The sequence below is a fragment of the Pezoporus occidentalis genome, unplaced genomic scaffold (genome assembly GCF_034315485.1).
Source record: "Pezoporus occidentalis ecotype Australia unplaced genomic scaffold, CSIRO_AGI_Poc_V1 ctg41, whole genome shotgun sequence".
NCBI classification, from domain to species: domain Eukaryota; kingdom Metazoa; phylum Chordata; class Aves; order Psittaciformes; family Psittacidae; genus Pezoporus; species Pezoporus occidentalis.
Window position 1 is genome coordinate 2,025,681 of NW_026915736.1, and position 18,846 is coordinate 2,044,526.

Consider the following 18,846-nt stretch of genomic DNA (forward strand, 5'->3'; position numbering starts at 1 on the left):
GGCTGGGGCCTTGAACCGAAAAAGATAAAGGACCGCCTCCCAGGGATCGCGTGTGCGCGTCTTGGGCGGAGCGGAGGACTCCCCGGCGCACCCAGCGCTGTTTTATCTGCTATCGCTTACTCAGTTTAATAAAACTTATACTTTAAACCGAAATTGGCTACAATATTGATTAACAACAGGTATCACCCCAGATGGACTTTATCAGTATAGGATGGGGAATTTAGCACTGCATTGTAAGAAAAACATAAGAAAGTTCAAGGTATCACGGTTTTGTTCTCATCAAGCTATTTTTCAGCTTCTCTGCTGTTACAGGCCAGGTGTTTGTAAGAACAAAGCTCCTCCCACAAGACTATCAGTTACCTCCATGACACTCCCCCACCGTTCAAGATCATAGCTGTAGCCCTGTAAATAGAGGTGCATCAAAAGTCTGTTTTCCTTCCCCCTCACACCTCATGCTGTAAGGAATAGGTTAGTTAACATTCCGGAAACCAACTTTTTATCTGAACTCCCAAGAATCTTACCCAAACTAATTTCTCACTGCTTTTGAACAGTACCAGGCAACATCCATCATGTCAGAAACAGCTTGTCCAAATATTAAAATTCTCCTGCCTCCAGTATGTACCTGGTTTACTTACGTATGAAGCTTTCTAACCTATATCATACTGACAGGCCCAGCACACTTAACATGCTGACACTAAGGCTCATCTTGTTCTCTGAATTACAAACAGCAAGGACCCTGGGAAAATTTGCTGAAGTCTTAGTATGTAGTGTTGTATTACATCAATATATAAACTGTATAAGATGACAAAAGGTAATCTAAAAATAACTCCAGGTGTCTTGCACTCAGTCACACACTTAAAGGTGCTCTAGCATTAGAAACGTATTCTCTGACCAACTAAAGTTTGCATTTTGATATCCAAGCTGTTGTAACTCAGTATCGCAGATAAGGCTCTGTAATATGCACATCAAAATCCAAGAGTTCACAAGGCAAGGTGAATGCTTCCTGTTTCATCACCTAGCATCTTCAATGATATACCCAGGAGCAACACCCCCAATAATGCATTACTATCTTTGTTACTGCTCATAAGGATGGATTTGTGGCACCACTGTCTACTACAAGCACAGGTATTCAGTAAGATTTTCTGTTCCAAATAACTAATGAGGAACTATAGGAGTACATAATTTAGAAAATTAATTTTTAAAATATCAGTGTTTCTGTAATTTAAGAAAATTGTGAAAGTCCATTATTCATTTAAATAATCCTGTATTTATGGAAAGTTTCTGTCTGGGAAGAACCTACACACACACATGGCTAAAAGCTTATAATTATTTTGACTGAATACTGTTTTGTCTTTTGATAGCTAGCTAACTACCACCGAAAATTCAAAGAGAAAGTATTTTATACACATGTTCACTGATGTCAAAGAATTTATCGTTCATTTCACTGTTAACTGTAGTGACTGACTGAGGTAATCCAAGGTGAGTTAATTCTGGTAATGCTAATCCTCCTGTGTTGAGGAAAATCCCCGAGCCAAACCAATCCTACCAATACACACTCCCAGCAGTAGACTTAACCTATTTAAATACAAAGTACTAAAGAATTATTTGTTACTGTTTTATTTTCCTTCGAAGAATTATCAGCGGTTTCAAATGTATATTTCTGGACATTCAAAACATTATTCCAAATGCTTTGAGCACCCCTTGTCAACAGCATCAAATCAAAATACAAAATCAGATATTCTAAAACAGAAGAGTAAGATCTTCCTTGAATCTCTCAGCATTATTCACTGAAGCAGTAAATATCAGCAGAAGAGTGGTATAGTTATATAGCAAACTGTAAAAAGTCACTGTCTTTGGCATGGGGAGGGGACGAACGAACTCTCAAAACCCCAAGCCCAAAGTGATTCATCCCTGTGATTTGGGTCAGGGCCTTTCCAGGATGGAAAAACCTTGAAACACAGCAATAGAAACTAGCATCAGTGTCCCTGAGGCAAAATAAGCTTGTCCTTTGGGATGAGCCCTCTGCAGTCACTGAAGATAGTATTATTTCCATTCATTTGACAATACACCACCACACTTTGCAAAATGTGGACACATGGCTATCAAAAATATTCACAAAGGAATAGCTTACTAGATCTCTTAAATTATAGCAAATACCCAGAGGGTAAGGAACCCAAGATCCTCCTGTCTTCACTCCATCAGTGAAATTAGACTGGACTAAACTCTGCCTGCTATACCTAGATGGTTTCCAGTATCTGAGCTAGTTTATTTAAAGCTAGTTCAGCTACCTCAATCTGACCGATACTGCTGACAGCAGTACAGATGTACACTGAAAAGAGTGTTGCGTATCAGTTACAACTTTAATCAACATGGGACTGGGTGAAAAAAAACCACCACACAAAAAAACAACCAAACAACAAAAAAACTCACACCAGCAACACAGGCTGTTATTTGCATTATTATACACATTTTGTTATCAAGCTGTCAAATACTTCAGCAGAAGCAGAAAATCTTGAAGCTGTCTACATAAATAGTTATGGCAGAAACAAAAATACATTAAATGTGTTCACTGTTCCTGTTTGTTTTAAAAAGGCCCCACTTGTCCGTTCCCACAAACGGAAGTTGAAATCAATAGTTGCTATTTTTAGTTCTAATATTTCTTTTGTTGTCAAATAAATGAAATAAAAACAGTAACACTAATTTCAACTACACTGAAAAAAAGAAATATGCAGATATGTCAAACGCAAAAAACAAAATGTATATGGAAAGAAAGCCTGCAGAGGACCATTATAAACAAGAGACAACAATAGTGTCCTCATAATAACAAAACATATTTCAAAAATTTAACACAGTCCAAGCATCAAGATTTATGAATGACCAAATGCATTATGACATTAAACTTTACTGATATTTTCACAGCTGCAGACTACATACTGGAAAAAATGTTGTTAAAAATAAAGCATCAGCAAGACTTGCTAAGATGAGGGGTTGGATTTTCCCACATACTTTCTACTGAATGTAATTTCAAGTCAGAACAATTATAAAAATATTCAATTTAAATCAAAAGGAATTATCTCAAGATCTAAGAAACAATATAACAAAAAATAGTGGTATAATATGGTGTTACCTACAGCTTTAGAAATAGACCTTGAAAAGCTTGCCTCAGCCAAAGCTAGAGACTATATAATTTAATTTATAAAAACTGCACAAATCCGCAGATCTTACCACAAAAATAAATCATAAAGGATAGCAGGAAATATCACAAAGGTTACCTAGTGTGCAAAACCAATTTAAATACATGAGGAACACAACATATGTGAGAAGAAAAAAAAGAAAAAAACCCACACCAAAGAAACCCCCCAGAAAACATTCACCGAGTTCCTCTGAAGATTCTTTTTATAAAGCCACAAAGTAAAACTGACAATAATTTCAGTGGTATATTTCAGAAGGAGGTACAATGTACTTTTGATAGCCTGTTGTTTCCCATACAGTACGCCTTGTATCCTTTTACTATGATCTAACTGACTGCATTACCCTGTTCCAACTGCCAAAATATGTACTGAGAACACTAACAGAGAATATGGTGAAAGATGCATATATTTTTCATTAAACATTTAAAATACGTAATAACAGATTTTACATGAAAGAGAATTTATTTCTTTAAGGAAACCTAAACGTTGAGCTTTTCTTCCAACAACCATTGGGGTAGCTTTGTGCCAACAGATGCAACTATTACACTGGCTGAAAGCAGTTACTTCCACAACAGTCACAGTAGCTTCTCAGTCATCTAAAACAAAGCAATTTAACTAGAAGCAAATTATCTTCTAGTAGCTACAACTATACAGAGTTGAGGGAGAAATTCTGAGCTGATGCAACACTTTATACATTCCTGGGAGGAATAACTTCTATGTTTCTCTTGACATGCAGCATGAGAGGAGTTGCCTGTCAGAAATAACACCTCTGACATCTGAGTTAAAAACCGCAATGCAAATAAAAACACCCCAAAACAAGAAATAAAAAAAATCTGCCCCCCCCCCCAAAAAAAAAATAAAAGAAAACATTAAGGAGAATGACATGGGTTTATGAAACTCTCTAGAGCACTGTGACTACCTAAGGCAATGTAAGGTGAGAAAGACAACTGTGATGTTACTAGAAGCAAGGTGTGAGCTTGCTTCTGCTCCCTCACTTCTCTTTGAAGGGAAACTGTACACCTTCCCCACAACAAACATTATGAGATTCCTACCACTACAAATAAGCAAAGTGGTGTGGCTGACCCATGCTGGACACTAGATGCCCAAAGCTGCTCTATCACTCCCCCTTCTCAGCTGGACAGCGGAAAGAAAATACAATGAAAGGTTAAGACAGGGGAAGGGAGAGATCACTCAGCAATTACTATCACAAGCAAAACAGACTTGACTTGGGGAAATAAATGTAATTTATTATCAAATCAGAGTAGGGTAATGTGAAATAAAAACTAAATCTTGAAACATCTTCCCCCCCTTCTTTCTTCTAGGCTCAACTTTCCTCCCAGATTTTCTACCTCCTCCTCCCACCATGGCACATGGGAATTAGGAATAGGGGTGCTGGTCAGTTGATCACACATTGTTTCTGCCAGTCTTTCCTCTCCAGGGCAGGACCCCTCCTCCAGAGTGGGGTCCCTTCCACGGGAGACAGTCTTGCCTAAACTGCTCCAGTGTGGGTCCTATATTTGTGTGGGTGTTTTTCCCTTTCTGAAACCTGTTATACGACTGTTGCTGATTGGCCTGGCCTTGGCCAGCAGCAGGCCTGCATTGCAGCTGGCTGGCATTGATGCAGCTGGACATGGGGGAACTTTCTAGAAGCTTCTCAGAGAAGCCACCCCCGTAGCCTCCCTACAACTCAAACCTTGGCACACAAACCCAATAAACCAAAAAATAGCAATATATCAGAGTCCACAACTGACTGAAAACCGGCGAGCATGGTGGGAGAACTGGAAGGTGGGTGAGGAGCTCACCAGTTGCATTTGAGAGGCGAGGGAGGGGATGGACCCTGCCGGGCCCGTGACCAGCCGAAGCCTCCGGGCGTTTCTGGGGGGAATTGCCCCGCTGTGTCGGGCGGGTGCCCCCCCTTAAACTCTCTTGGGGATTAAGGTTACGCAGGTATGTATACCCACGCTGCATTTTTAAATACCCCACCCTTTTTACCTTCTCCGAAGCTCAGCGAAGATATTTAAAATGCACTATAAAAATAAGAGGGTGCAAAGACGGCGAGCGTCGGGGCACTGCGGGGAGAGGGCGCAGGCCCCAGCCCTGCCCCGCAGCATGCCGCCTTAGCGGCGCTAGCGCCGCGGCCCCTTACACCGCCCCCCGGTCCCTCAGGGTGAACCGACGCCGGCGGAACGCCCGTAAGACGCGCAGCAGCCCTGGGAGTACCTTCCCTAGCTCCTCCATGCTGCCCGCGGGTCAGCGTCCCCATCGCCCAGGGAACGGGGGCGGAGCCCTGGCGGCTGGCGCGGCGGTGAGCTCCTCCCCCGTGAGCTCTCACCCTGGCCCGGCGCCATTTTTGCTCTCCGGTGGGTTTGCGGCCGCACTCCGCATGGTCTCATGGGGAGGAACGGGCGGCCTTTTCCCTTCGCAGGCTGCCCGAGTGCAGCACCGGCACAGCAGCGGTGGTTTGGGAGCAGGGTTTCGGCGGACCTGTGTGTCAAGTGACTGGAGAGTAGGCCTGCGTTGCTCATGGGGCTTGGGGCAGGCAGGGCCGCGGTGAGCTGCCTTCACAGCCCCTACGCTGGATGCAGCTTACCGGTACCGGTGGCAAGGCACCTAGGAAGGGGCCTGCTTGAGGGGGGGTCCATCAGCCTAACGGCTCCACCTGATCCTCTCAGGTTTTGCAGCATGTCCAGCCAGTCGCTAGCACCACTGAAGTGCAGAGTTGACAATGCAGACATCACAGGTGGTGTTTGGAAGGCGGGCGCAGGAGCGCGAGGAGGTGGTGAGCTGAAAAACAGTGCCATACAATCTGTGAGAAGACGCAGTCTGGGCGAGATGGTGGCAGACGATGTCTGAGGCACTGCTGGACCATGAGGGCTGTGCCATCTCAGGGCCTGTGCCCATGTCTGCCTTTGGATTCAGTGACCAGTGCTGCATTGTGCGTGAGGAGAGGAGATGTCTTAGGAACATCGCACACTGTAAAGCAGTGTTTCCATGCCCATTTTAATTTAGCTTTCCCTAGTCTAAATAGTGCCAGTAATTACTGTAAGCATTGTTTGAATAGCAGTTAGAAGGATAGCATCATGCAGTTCTCCCTGCAGTTACTCTTGACAAATCCCAAAATTTTCAGCTGTTTGAAAACTACTCAAACTAAAACCTAAACCTAAATACAGTCCAAGAATGTCAACAGCAATTATTATAGCTAAGATGTCAGCAGGCATAAATCAGCGTGTCTGTTGGGACCGATGGAGGGAAGCAGAGTTACTCCAGCTAAGGATCTGGACTTAACTGTTCATATTTCATGTACAATTTAGGAACAATTTACATGCTATAGTAAGTGGAAGAAGACTTAGAGACTGAACTGCATTTTCATTATGACATGCATCAGTATTTATTGTTTTTCCTCTTTGTCCTATTTTGTCTTTTTTAACTTGGAATACTAGTAGACTAATACGCTGAAACATTGTCAGCATTGTGTTGCATACAGACTCACAGCAGCAGCAACAATTCAGAGTAATAGCACATGCAAGCTCAAAATGCAAGCATTTGGTGGTGAATAGTAATAACAACAAAGAAAAAACTATTTTGCAAAGTTTATTGATGTGCTGATGGAACTGTTACGACAAAACTATTTCTTTGCAGTACCCCACATAAAGCAAAGACCTCTCTGGGATTTCTGCAGCTGTTTCAATGTCTACTACTATTTCTGAGCAGTTTGCCCACTTGCTGGAGGTTGCCATCATCAGTTTCTTAAAATGTGCAAGCCACTAAATACAGTGCCTGTGTCTTAGCTGGGTCACCAGGGACAAGAACCTGCCCATTACCCAAGAAGATTCTGATACATAGTGCGAGATTCAACATGTACATAACTTTTCTTCCTGCTCAGACACCCTGACCCTCACTGACACATGTACATTAGTTGTGCTTTCAAAAGGGGTCAGAAATCTGTTTGAATGAGGTTCAGAGAGCTGGATTCTGCAGTGTTTTGTAGAATTATTCATAGCATTTTAAAGAAATAGAGCCCACACTGTGAATTCCTACAGTTTGTGTTGTGCTCTGTAGCTGACAGCAGTACAGCTGCAGTTACTTCCCCTTTTACTGTGTATATAAATCTAACCAAATAACATTATTCAGAGCTGCAAGCACCACACACAGTAAAGTGTAAAAGCTGGGGAATTAAATGTGATATTTGGTGCAATATAACATTATGTACGTTCATTCTGATGTTATCTAGTCAGTAATAGGTAGATTTTGGACTTAACCCTGCGTTCCTCTGGTACTGAAAATGTCCACTGACTTCCATGAACATTTTTAATGTTCGTGGGGGCTCAAAGCCCTTAGAAGGAGCTAATTTCAGTTCTCTTACTCTAATATTAAAGGAATATATTCTTTCTTACACAAAACCCGCACTGAGCAGGTTGATTGAAGCTGAGCACTGGCTGAAGCTCACTCCACATTTTCAGTAGTGAGCTCCTAAACTTCCAACTTTTCAATTTAAATTTATCAATGTCACAAAGGTTAGATATAAAAAGAGACACCACCAACAAAGATTCAACAGGGGCACTAAACCATTCCTTCTAATTTCATGTGGCTTCTTCATGTTTAAAACCTACATTTGTATGCAAAAATGAGTATTTAAGGTGGCTTTTTAATTTCCTTCAAATGTGGGACTTGCAAGTGCAATGCAAAAGTAGTGATCTTAATGCTCTGATCTAGTCCTTTCCTACTACAGGTAACCACAGTAGATTTTCTATGATTGTTAATGGTTGCAGACACTCCAGAAAAGAACTGCAGCAGAGCTCCTTCTTCTCGCCTGGGTAGCTGTGTTAGCTGTAAAGTTTCCATGAAAGTGTCTGTTCCAGTGTCTGTAATTTGAACAGACCATATTTGAAAATCTGGCGTTATATGGTGTTACACAGTAAGTGCTGCTGCTGCTCTTCTTACCTGAGAAGCTACCAGAGTTCAGTTTTCTGGGCTGGTTGCTCTCGATTTTCATCGAGTCTTTAGATTTTCATTTTGCTAATGATGCAGTGAAGCATCAAGAATATAAGCAATTCCAAGCTGCTCCCTACACAGTGAACTTCACTGGTGTCTTCCCAGAAATACTTTCCTCTTACTTACAATATCACATCTTCTGAGGAGGGAGCAGGCTCACCTGTGTAACACAGGGCCATGTCAGAAGAGAAAAAAAGGTCAGAGCTGCTTGTGAAGCTCTACTGGGCTTTGATGGTGCAGGCCACCTGCAACTGGAACAAAACCAGCAGCTGCAAGAGGGCTCCAAAATACTCCACTCAGTCCTCCACAAAGTTTTAGTAACAAAGGTGACTTAGTCTGATTTTGTTACTTGTTTGCACAAATCCTTGCATTTCAGCAGTAGATGAAGTTAATGAATTCAAGTTAATAAAAGAATTTTCAGAAGGCACCTTTTTAAAAGCATTTTTTCTAAACTCCAGGGCTATTCACACATCCTCCTACTGATGTGGATCCTATGAAAACATTCAGTTGGAAACATGTTTCTATTCACCTTTAGTTAAGCATTACCAAGCACAGTAATTATACATAGGCAAATTCAGGATGAAAAGCAGATGGATATTCCTAGTGGAGCCTTGTGTGTTAAAACAACATCAGATGGACATATAGCTCCGCTGGCAGCCAGTCCTCCAGACAACAAATTGCTTATATTCTTGACTGGTGGGACAAGGATGAAGAAAACATGGGCATGTATGGAGATCTTGTATTTGGGTTTGACCCTCTTAGTAACAAATGGGCAATTTGTGAAAGCAACAGTACACTAGTGCTCCATGGCTCTTAATAAGGAGGCATACATTATTATATGTAGGTGCATTAACATAGTAATTAATCATCCTCTCCTGGCTCCTTTTTAACATTCATCACAGATACCCTATCCAGGGAACAGTTCCCTCTAGGTAATGTTCTGCTGGTTTACATATCATATACCTTCAGAAAAAAATTCAGGACATGATTATGCACTAGAAAAAGAAACACATAAATTCCAGGTTGTCAGAGAAGCTTGCTTTTAAAGCAAAAAGATAATCCTACAATTTCTAAGGCAATATCCAATTAAAATAAGATACAAGAGGATAACTGCTTCAGTGTATCAGCAGCAGGGTGGTCAGTCCTGAGTTACTTCCAGAGATGCTATTTCTTTGAGTTCACTATACTTCAATACGATCTAGCTCAGAACCTCTCACTATGTCATTAATAGGCAGGCAAAATTTCTGTGTGATTTGATAGTGATTTTGAGTGACTTGTAACATTAGTACTTGGCCCAGCTATAAGAAAGTACAAGTTAAATTTAGCAAATCATAAGTTTTCAATTATTGAAAACAATATGCATGCAGAGAAATGAAAGTAAAGCATGTACTCTATCCATGATTCCATTATCCTCTCCCCATAAAGAGAAGTGGCTCAATGGAGGATAAAAGCAAATAGTAGATTGATTCTGTTCTTGATCTTAGCCAAAAGACTGCTATATCTAGTGCCAAGAAATTGAATTGAGGTTCACAGAAATCCTAAGAATCAGATAGAAAAGACTTAAAAGGACATACAGTTCATCTCCAGGGGACCTGTATTTTTACTTGCCAACACAAACTTCAGGAAGAAATATGAATTTATTTAACCCAGTAGTTCAAGACAGTCCCTTACTATGTAGAAGTAATGTAAATGTGCATATAACATGCAGTATGTTATCATTATGGATGAAGAAAGTGTAGAATTTGCTCTAAGTATCTTTTAGTTCAAGACTCTAAATTACGCGACCTGATACATAAGATAAAGCAGGTAATTAAGAGCCCAGCTATTTCAGAATGCCTGCATCCAAGATGAGCAATCACTATAACAAAACCAAAATCTCTGTAGGTCTAAACAGCTCCTCACAGTCAGCATTCAGACCAGAATAATCCACTAAGGATCACCAAATTCAAGACAAGAGATAAAAAGAACAGTGCTAACCATTGAGTGACTCTAAGCCCCTGGGGACAGGAAATGACTTTCTATCCTGTACAGTCATGAGTATACTGGTGACAATGAGCAAACAATTTAACATAAGCTTAATGTAGGTCTTTGGGTTTATTGTGAGTGCATAGGACAGCATAATTTCACTGAATGAGAGCTATATTCTTCACGGGGACATGCTGTTTAGTATGGAAAATGTCAATTAATGTAGTAAGGAAAATTACCAGAAGAAATAACCAAAAATATATTATAATGGCAAACAGATATGAAAGTTGTTAAATATAATTTTACATATATTTATATATAAAATATATATATTGAACATATATATGTATTATTTTTATATAAGTATGTACATATTCTTTTTTTCAGACTACATTTTGAGCTCAGATTCCCATCTCTATGTCTGTCCTAAAGATATAAACTACCATTAATCTTGAGAAGTTTGCATGAACTAGAATATTGAACTCCACGCAAAGGACATTGTCTTTTGAGCAAACAATCTTTAAATTTCATTTTGATAAGTCAAAACTTGACTTTTAAATTTGAAGTACTGTTTCATTCTGTTGGCAGACTAAGGAAGATAGACAGGCACAACTGCGTAAAGTAAAAGCCTGAAACTATTGTTGCATCTTAATAACATAGCAAAGCCTGGGGAAAAAAAAAAAAAAAATTCACTGATTCTATTGTCCTTGCCCTTTTGCCCTCAAATGGGAACATCATTTATTCCAGAGACTTCATGTTTTACTTCTGTCATGTCTCTGTTGTGAAGCTCTATTGATTTTTTTGCCACCTTCTCTATATGATGTTAACCAGCTTTTAGAATAACATGTAACAATTCAGGGCAGTAAGTGAAAAAATACATCCAGCTGAAATTACAGGGATGGGGAGGATGTTCAATAGAGAGACCATAATTATCCAAGGCACAAGTTGGCTTGTGTACTGGAACTTACAAAACCATCTTTAAGAAAAGTAAAAAAAAAAAAACAAAACGAAACCCCTAAACTAAACTAAACTAAACTAAACTAAATCTCTGACCAAACCACCCAAGTCTTGGAAGGCAGATGCAGGGACTGTGAGAATGAAGACCTTGCACACACTGTAGGAGAGGAACTGGTTCAAGACCATCTTAAAAATCTGAACGTGCACAAGTCCAGGGGTCCTGGTGAAATCCATCCGTGGGTCCTGAAGGAGCTGGCGAATGAAGTTCCAAAGCCGCTGGCCATCATATTTGAGAAATCATGGCAGTCAGGTGAAGTTCCCGACCACTGGAAAAAGGGAAATATAACCCCCATTTTCAAGAAGGGGAAAATGGATGACCCAGGGAACTACAGACCAGTCAGTCTCACCTCTGTGCCTGGCAAAATCTTGGAGCAGATTCTCCTGGATGGCATGCTAAGGCACATGAAAATCAACAAGGTGGTTGGTGACAGCCAGCATGGCTTCACTAAGGGGAAATCCTGCCTGACCAATTTGGTGGCCGCCTATGATGGGGCTACAGAACTGATAGACAGGGGTAGAGCAGTTGATGTCATCTACCTGGACTTGTGCAAAGCATTCGACACTGTCCCACATGACATCCTTGTCTCTAAATTGGAGAGACATCAATTTGATGGATGGACCACTAGGTGGATAAAGAACTGGGTGGATGGCTGTACACAAAGAGTTGTCAATGGCTCAATGTTCTACTGGAGACCAGTAACGAGTGGCGTCCCTCAGGGATCAGTGTTGGGACCAGTCTTGTTCAACATCTTTGTCGCTGACATGGACAGTGGGATTGAGTGTGCCCTCAGCAAGTTTGCCGATGACACCAAGCTGTGTGGTTCAGTTGATAGGTTGGAGGAAAGGAATGCCATCCAGAGGGACCTTGACATGCTGATGCCAACCTCATGAAGTCTAACCATGACAAGTGCAAGGTCCTGCACCTGGGTGGGAGCAATCCCAGGCACAGCTACAGGCTGGGCAGAGAAGAGATTCAGAGCAGCCCTGTGGAGAAGGACTTGGGGTGTTGGTTGATGACAAAATGAACATGAGCTGGCTTCAGTGTGCGCTCACAGCCCAGAAAGCCAACTGTATCCTGGGCTGCATCCAGAGGAGCATGACCAGCAGGTCGAAGGAGGTGATCCTGCCCCTCTACTCTGCTCTTGTGAGACCTCACCTGGAGTATTGTGTGCAGTTCTGGTGTCCTCAACATAAAAAGGACATGGAACTGTTGGAACAAGTCCACAGAAGGGCCACTAGGATGATCAGGGGACTGGAGCACCTCCTGTATGAAGATAGGCTGAGGAAGTTGGGGCTGTTCAGCCTGGAGAAGAGAAGGCTGTGTGGAGACCTCATAGCAGCCTTCCAGTATCTGAAGAGGGCCTGTAGGGATGCTGGGGAGGGACTCTTTGTTAGGGACTGTAGTGATAGGACAAGGGGTAACGGGTTAAAACTTAAACAGGAGGAGTTTTCTTTCCTGTTAGGGTGGTGAGGCACTGGAATGGGTTGCCCAGGGAGGTTGTCAATGCTCCATCCCTGGCACTGTTCAAGACCAGGTTGGACGAGGCACGATTTAGCGTAAGGTGTCCCTGCCCACGGCGGGGGGTTGGAACTAGATGATCTTAAGGTCCTTTCCACCCCTAATTATTCTATGATTCTAAACTGAACTAAACTAAAAAGCACTGACTTTTATGCCTGGATGCATGTGTAACTTTAAGCTTGTCACTATTTCCAGTTTACATTGACTCTTATGTTTTTTATTCGTATATTTGTGACCTTTGCTGTTGAACTACAGAAACAGCTTCCAAGGTGTCTCAATATTCTTTTACTTCAGTAAAAAATAATAATTGAGGCAAACCCGAATTACTGGGACAGAACATAATGTTTAAATGATGTCCTGGAGCAGGATCACAGCAATACCTGGAGAGTCAATATGGCAAGTCTATCTCCACTTTACAGAGCAAGGTCTATTCAAGAGAGTGAAATTTGTCACTGTGCAGCCTAGCAAAATATTCTAAGTGTCACTGCCACCAGAACCAAGTAATATAATTTGGGTAGACAGCACATGCATCTTCTCCTTGTGTACTTGGAATCACAGAGTACAAATCCCAATGAGTGGATGAGCATGCTCAGGAAGAATGTGTCCATGTAGTCTCCTTAAATATCTAAGCATAAAGGTTATTCTGTGATCACCAAGCAATATGGTTAAAATTACAATGAAGCTGTTTGTTATTGTCCTTCCCCTTTTCTTCCCTGACTCATTTGAGATTATGGACTCATCTTGGCAGAGTACATTAAAATAAAAGAGTATATAACTCAGTAATCAGTCCTGGGAGCACTTTCCTTCCTGGATTCTGAATTTGAAATATCTTCTATGCAAGCAGATGTTTATAGAGAGCTGCAAGGAGGAGTTAATGTCCATATGCACTCCAAAAAGATTATGTAGTTGCATGTAAAAAATGAATTTGCAGAGCTCTAGAGAGCTTAAGTATATTACCCCTTGTAAAAATGAAACTCATTGAGCAGAGGACCCGAGGCCAGCACACATATTTGTGCTAAGAATATCACTTTAACTGCACACCAGCTTTGCCTGTGATGTCATAAGGAACATTCACAGAGTTCTTCTAGAACTGGGGTCAAATGCTTCCATAAGGTATTTATTAAAATAATTTATTGATTTAGTTGAGGCGGAATCTAAAATTAGCCTCTTGGAGAGTGAAAGTCTAATTATCCTAACCCTGTCTAACGTATTCCTGAGTTCTTCAGAATCCTGGAACTCAAAATTCAAAGGAAGACAAAGATGGGGCACTTTCAGCTTGAGCACCAGACATACTCTGTTGACTGTTGAGTTATAAAGAACAATAGCATATTTTGCTGTTGAGTTACAAAAACTAATAGTATATTTTGGTCCACAGGGAGCAGATGCTTGTCCTAGGAAATTTAGAAGCAGAATGAAATCTCTGTGCACTGTTTGATAGTGTTCCTTGAACATGAGCTTATTCATTTCTCATTTACTTGAAGAGAAATTTGAAGGAAGATGATAGAAGTTAATGGAGTTTCATTATGGCAAAGCAATGTAAATGAATCCTCCTTGTTTTAACATCTGTGAACACAATCTTCCTCTTCCTTGCAAACAAAATGGATGAGATTCTGCTCAAATTTTAATGCTGTTTGGCATCTGTGCATGTACTGCCAGGGACATAGAGAACCATTTACATTAACAGCAAATACTATTTTTGCTCTGAAGAAGGGAACATATTCTTATTGACATTCAGCAGTGGTGCATTGTTGCAACCAAGATATAATTTAATCACTTGTCTGACTGGATTACATTACTCCATGCATTTTGTAGTTTCATCTGTGAAAAATCGAACTTTGGTTCTATTGTTGTCATTTCCCATAATTCTTTAAAAGCAATCTGTGGCAAAAGGAGAAAAAATGGCTCCAATAGAAACTGCTTCTGGGGATGGCATTTGAAAGGACATTATTTAGAGTTAACGAATTAGATTAAGAAGTTTGTCATGTTCTTTACATGAGCTGCAAGTCAGACTTTATGTACAAGTATTTGTGTACTTTGTAAAGGCCACAACTTCCTTTGTTCCCTGGGAATTAATTCTGTGTAGAAAGCATTTGTCTTCAAGAGGGATGCGGCTTTGTTAAGCTGCATGACCAGTATTTCCAGTTGTTCTCAACCTTTCAGTTTTCTCACAACCAGCAATGCACCCACCCATTGTCATCCCTAGTCAGGGCTCTTTGAACTCAGCATTGCAGCTACCAGAGCAGGACAGCAGCTCATCAATTTACAGCAAAATCCAGAGCTCACCCTTGCATAGGGATGGTAGGACTGAGCCATTACTTATTTATAAAATTAGCAATTAGAACTTGAATGCAGTAAAAATGGAAAGTCCCAGAAATGGAAGGATCAGGTATGCTCTTTCAAGTGTGATTTCTTCCTCTTTACTTCCTCTGATGTAAATTTTGAAAATGTCTTTGATGAAAAGAAGATGAAGCTCCAAAACCAGATTTAGCTTCAAAAGATGATTATAGGCTTTCTTACACAAAATTGAGTTAAAGTTTTATTTCCTGGGTCTATCAAGCACAATCTGATTTTCCTTCCACCCCTTGCTTTTACACTGTCACATGGATCATGTGATACTTTTTGCTAACTACATTTTCCATGTTATGCAAGCCAACGAAGACATTACCCTTGATAAATGACTATTTAAATTTTAACCGTCTCTGCCTCATTTTAAAGTATATAACTGGATGTTTTATGTACACATAAGAGAAATATTTTCTCTCATAGCCACAGTAAAAAGTTATCTTTTGAAAATACAGAGAAATTGAATGCAGTCCAAATAAAGCATTTTTAAAGTTGAACTCAGCCATGTAAATTTTTGATGCCAAATAAGAACTAAAAATCAGAGGCTGCAAATAGGGGATTAGAATGGAAACCATTTTTCCAGTCTTTCCTACACCTTTTGCTGCTATTCATGAATCCCATTATCACTCACGTAATAATGGTAATTATAATTGGTTTTATATCCATTTGAAAAAATTCCCTGTATGATTTCATCTGACAATAGTAACATGTAAATCATTACACTAAGTTGATAATATTTATACAGCTATGGAAAAATGGACTCAATCTTCTTTCTCCCCACCCTATATAATTAAAAAAAGAAATCAGAAACCAATTTTGGCCAAGCATTCATCAGAGTATGTATTGTTAACAGGTGTTGTGTATTTCATTTCCCATGCACACTGTGTTGGAATGTAAAACTGTAACACTGCTCCTAGGAGCAAATAGCATAATTAAAATTCTTTGCGAGTTTGATTTACTGGGTATTTTCTTCCTTTAAAAAAACTACATTGTAAACAAGAGCCAATTTCTTAGATTTGATCTATGGGTTGTACAGCTTATACTTCAGGTTCAAAATGGTGATTTAGACAATAATGCATAACAGCTGAATAGTTATTTATAATGGTGCAGCACCTGCGGCAGACTGTCAGCTGAAAAAGCAAATCTAAATGCTTTCAAATTCTCTTGTGTATTGTAATAGGAGTAGTAGTGGCCACTACAGATACAATAGTTAGGCATGTAGTGTAATGTAACTTTTATTTCTGATTGCTTGCCATTTTCTCAATTTTATACCTTTAAGATTGAAAATGTTCATACTTAGTCTGAGTCCATATGCATTTTGAAAAGTTCAGGCACAGTTTAGCTTTTTGTTTATTAGGAGGGGTGTCAAGGAAATTAAATATTTAATAGAACATCATACTCTTTTCTCATAATGTCAAGATATCCCACATTTTCCAGACTTTTGTACATGCATAATTAATGCAACTTTGGTTTTTTTTCCATCTTGATTAATGCTGCTGAGCTCTCCAGAAAAATTTGATCTGTATGTTTTAATCTATAAAGGTATTTTCCTCACCTCAGTATATGTAGCAGGATTTTCCTATGAGCCTGTTAGCAGCAGCTCCCATTTAAAATTCTGAAATTGCACATATGCAGTTTCCTTCTACATGTAGTTCCCTCCTGGATTCAAATGAGCACTGATCATTTGTATGATGATGTGATGATTCTTCAGTGATCTGAAATACATGGTAGGAAGAAACCTAACAGATTTTTGCAGCAGATCCAGGACCATACACAAACTGTCAGTGTGCTGAGGTAACCTCCACCCGCAACATGAAGCCTGTTTAGATGCACAGTCCACCAAGCAATGTTCAGTTTAGATGCATAGCCCACCAAAGTTCAGTTTTCCACCAGAAAGAATTGCTGGCATGTGAATGTACGAGGACTATTCCCAACATGCTAGCACTCTAAACCTGTTAGAATTCTCAAGGCAAGACAGACTTCTAACTTTGGTTGTATATTAAGTATCTATAAAAGTACCTATTTACCTCCTGAGTGTTACAAAGAATAAGATTGGTAATGTGCCAAAGCAGACCTTGAGTTACAAGGTGACCTGCAGTCTAAGCACAGTGGTACACTTCTGTCAGCACAAGCAAAGGCGTATTAGCTCCTAGTAACACTAAAAACGTAAGAAGAAGTAGAATCTGTCCCCAGCTGAAAGGAAAAACAGTTTTCAAAGAGCTAATTGCTTTAGAATACAAACAATAGAAAAAGAAAAGAAAGAAATGTCTAGCCTTTAACAGAGATAGCTGTAATGGAGACTAGAAACAATCCCTTTGCTCTGGGATGATACCATTGCCAATTAGCATGAGTGCTTTGATTTATAACATCCATCTATTCAATGTGTGACCTATTTTGGTGTACAGCTACAAAGTCATCTTTGGAATGCTTCCACTGGAGCCAAGGGAGTTACTCCAGGAATTAGCTTGGCCAGTTAAGTAGTTCATACGCAACAGAAATACTTACAGAAACTCAGTCAGAAAAGAATAATAGAGAAAGATTCATTCTTGCAATAAATCTTCTTGGCATTGTGCTAATGTTACTTATTCACTCGAGATAGGGAGGCCATTATATAATGTATGCATATTGTGTAATACGGGGTAGTAGCTTTGTAATGTAAACTGTCCATTAGTAACATAAAGCAACTTATTTTCATCTGCTAGGTCATTACTGCAAATTTTTCTCCTGGGTTTTGACATATTATAAATCTTGATGAAGTCAACATTTGTTCTCCTTTTCCTTTACTTCCATTTGATTCACTCTACTTGAAATGCATATAAACACACTGTAAGACCACTGAGCTTTATGTGATTTCAGTAGGACATTTCCTCTCATAGGAAGCAGCTGATACACCACCTTTCAGCTCACCAGTCTAACTGGGAGAGTCTCAGATGTTCCCTTGAGCATCCCTCACACCACAGTGCTGGTAACACCATAAGACGCAAAGGTTTCAAATCAGTTGAAGTACAGATGGAGAAAGCTAAGCAGAGCTGTGGCACAGAGGCCTTACAGCCACCCACTAGCAGGGTGACAGGGAATAAGGTGTAACAGCTCCTCCAGCATTCCCCTCTGAGAAGCAACCAGTGTCCCTCTAGAGCGGTACATGCTTCTCAAGTGCACTGGCAGTAACACATGATAAAGCAGCTTTTGGCTGTTTGGAGGATAGATGACTCAGGGTCTGACTCACATCCGATTCAGCCTCCTATCCTTCAGTTGTGTGAGCACTTCTTGGCATTGCTTTTATAAGCTAAGTGTAAACGATTGCTAGCAGTGTATTTGGCCCTTTGCCAGCTGATAACACCAAACCAATGGTGACCACTTCTCCCAGCTCTCAGAGTAAGTTGCCATATGGGAAGTTTGTAGATACAGGTTCACCTGGATGTATGTCACATGGTCACAATATTGATTTCACATACTCTCTATTTGCCAATAAAGAAAAGGTGGAATGAAAGAAGTGGTAGGCCGCTACTCACCCCGGAGCAACTTCAGTTTTGGTGAGAATACTTGAGTTTATTATTAACCCTTTACCACTAATGCCTATGTAATACAGAGAGATGTACTTACTTGAGCTCCTGCCTTGGACAGTTGCTTCTCATCAGTAAACCTGTCTCACCTTAGTACAGCAGCATCTACATTGTTGCACCCATCTCGTTCCCTAGAAAAGCAATTCTATGCCAGTGGAGTAGCCTAGCATTCCAATGCTAGAATTATTTGCATGCTCTGTATTATTCCAACTACCTTGTAAGACTGCAGTGTTGGAGGAACTAAATGGACTTACAG

General features: G+C 40.4%; 1 protein-coding gene across 2 annotated transcripts in view; it reads right to left on the minus strand.

Moving 5' to 3' along the window:
• The window catches only part of CABCOCO1 (ciliary associated calcium binding coiled-coil 1), a 55,796-nt gene extending 50,259 nt beyond the window's left edge, over positions 1-5,537 (minus strand). Inside the window, exon 1 of one of the 2 annotated variants that reach the window (XM_062634005.1) lies at positions 5,412-5,537. In XM_062634005.1, coding sequence (XP_062489989.1) covers positions 5,412-5,429 — 18 coding nt within the window. In that variant the 5' untranslated portion in view covers positions 5,430-5,537. The remainder of the gene's footprint in view (positions 1-5,411) is intronic. The other variant, XM_062634006.1, reaches the window with a different exon arrangement.
• Between the last annotated feature and the right edge of the window lie 13,309 nt (positions 5,538-18,846).